Below are 2500 nucleotides of genomic sequence, written 5' to 3'. Positions count from 1 at the left end.
GTAGACGGTGTGAGTGGCGTGAGTACCGGTGAACTGCGTACTGGTAACGTAGCTCACTTTGTCCTTGTAGATGGTTTCCGTGGTGTGTTCTGGTACGTACTCGGTTTGGTACACCGTGTGGTACTGAGTGTGGTAGTGGGTATGGAACAGGGTTGATGGAACGCCCTCTCTGTATACTGTGCTGTAGACGGGGACCTGGAAAACACAGAGAGAAAAGGGTTATTTTTCCTAGCTTATTGATTTTTTTTTTTTTTTTTTTTTTTTTGTTTTTTTTTTTTGTGTTTGTGTGTGTGTGTGTGTGTGTGTGCTGTAAACGGGGTAAACACTGAGAAAGGGGGTTAGTTTTCCCAGCTTACTGAATGTCTGTTTTTCTTTTTCTCTTATTTCATTTTTCATTTTTCAAATTCTTATTCTTATTTTCTTCTTCTTCTTTTTTGTAGATTTTCATCTATTGTGTATATGTATTATTTTTGTTTTTTTGTTTTTGATGGATTTTTTCATTTTTCTTATTCATCCTTTCTTTTTTATCTGTATCTTTCATTCATCTCGCATCGGGACTGAATTTTGTTTTTATCTTTTTATTTCTTTCGATTTTTTCCATTATTATTATTTATTTATTTATTTATTTATTTATTTATTTATTTATTTATTTATTTATATTATTTATTTTATTTCTTTGTTTATCATCGATCTGTCTCCTACCATACTCACTGAGACAGAAAACGTGACGTCATTGGTTGACACAGAAAACATGACGTAATCAGATGACACAGAAAACGTGGCACTTCAGAACCAATTAAATGATATCCTGAACACATAAAAATAATTGCATATTCACGAACATTCAAAAGGGAAATTGCACTGTGCATTCTGCATAATTTCTCGCTCTGAATAATAACACCAAATTTAATTCTAAAACCTGTGCAATCACATACATATTGCACTTTATGTAAATAGTGTTTGAGAAATAACAATATAAAAGGTATATATAGATATGATATGTTAGAAATATATTTTGATAGATAAGCATATAATTAATGGGGAGAAAGGTGAACAGATTTGATATAAAGTAGAAGACAACGGATAATATATAAGAGTAACAAATAGATAATGTGCATAGGGATGCAATAAAGTGCAAATATGTAGATAGTGTTAGGGAAACTATGAAAAAAGGATTTAAAGACCTTGATAGATCGATAGGCCTGACTCTGTCTCTCTCTCTCTCTCTCTCTCTCTCTCTCTCTCTCTCTCTCTCTCTCTCTCTCTCTCTCTCTCTCTCTCTTCTCTCTCCCCTCTCCTCTCCTCTCTCTTCTCTCACACACACACACACACACACACCACACACCACACACACACACACACCACACACACCACCACACACCACCACCACATCCACCTACCCATCACCCTCTTCTCCACATCTCTCACTCTCTCTCTCCTCTCCTCTCTCACACCCTACCACCACTCTCTCTCACTCTCTCACTTCTCTGTGTATTGCTCTTCAGTCGTTCTCTGTGCTTCTTGTTGTGTTTGTGTCTGTCTGTCCTGTCTGTCTGTCTTCTCTCTTCTATCTCTCTATCTTCTTCTATCTATCTATCTATCATCTATCTATATCCCTTAAGTTAAATAAATGGAATAACAGCCAGGTAAATAGATAAACAGAAAAATGAACGATAAAGTGAATGGACTGCTAAATTACCAAGAGAACTAATGTTGTTTTGCAGACTGGCAGACTTGTGACAATGCACCCTGGTCAAAAGTCATACAGTCGATGATAAAAAGATATAATACATATAATATATAGAGAGAGATAGATAGATAGATAAGTAAACATATAAATGAATATGGAAATAGATGGTAAGACTAGCTAAGTCGCTGGCTTTTATAGAAATAGATTGATAATGGGGAGACTGAAAGAGTAACGGATACATTTGCATATACACATGCAATTATAATAACGATGAAAATGAAAAGACAATAATAATAGTAATAATAACAGTAATAAAAACACACAAAGAAACACACACCTTCAATCACACATACAGTCATTCTCATTCTCGTTTCACCTGTACGATAGACACCCCTCACATATACGCTTGCACTGACCCCAAACCAAGCATCTAAACACCTGTTCATATTTCGTGATGATGCGTGGAACATTAGGTAGCACACAGGTCGATGGTGGAAGGCCTTTTCCGTCTCCGTCCCTACCAACATTGCCAGAACTGCCAACAGCGTCGCTTCATAGAGGTGACAACACATCATCTATCGGCGCGTTTGGTTAAGGTGGAAAAAAAATATGCGTTTGAGAGTCCTTTTTTCTTTCTTTTTTTTGTGTCTTTATGGAATTATGTATGACATTTTTTTTTTATTGGGTAGAGACGGTAATGATTGTAATTAATTGATGATGATGATGATAATTACGTTTTAACAATATTAACAATGGTAACAATGATAACACTGGCTCACAAACTCACGACTTAATAACATAAGCATAAAT

General features: G+C 35.6%; 1 protein-coding gene across 1 annotated transcript in view; it reads right to left on the bottom strand.

Annotated features, from left to right (window-relative positions):
* The window catches only part of LOC119589677 (adhesive plaque matrix protein-like), a 3102-nt gene extending 966 nt beyond the window's left edge, over positions 1 to 2136 (bottom strand). Inside the window, exons 1-3 of the mRNA XM_037938267.1 lie at positions 2028 to 2136; positions 1700 to 1749; positions 1 to 195 (exon numbers count right to left, since the gene is read on the bottom strand). The exon at positions 1 to 195 is cut by the window's left edge and continues 966 nt beyond it. Coding sequence (XP_037794195.1) covers positions 1 to 195; positions 1700 to 1749; positions 2028 to 2136 — 354 coding nt within the window. The remainder of the gene's footprint in view (positions 196 to 1699; positions 1750 to 2027) is intronic.
* Positions 2137 to 2500: the final 364 nt, after the last annotated feature.

This window comes from Penaeus monodon, chromosome 26 (assembly GCF_015228065.2).
Source record: "Penaeus monodon isolate SGIC_2016 chromosome 26, NSTDA_Pmon_1, whole genome shotgun sequence".
NCBI lineage: Eukaryota > Metazoa > Arthropoda > Malacostraca > Decapoda > Penaeidae > Penaeus > Penaeus monodon.
The sequence above is the reverse complement of the archived record's forward strand: the minus strand, read 5'-3'. Positions and strand labels throughout refer to the sequence as shown.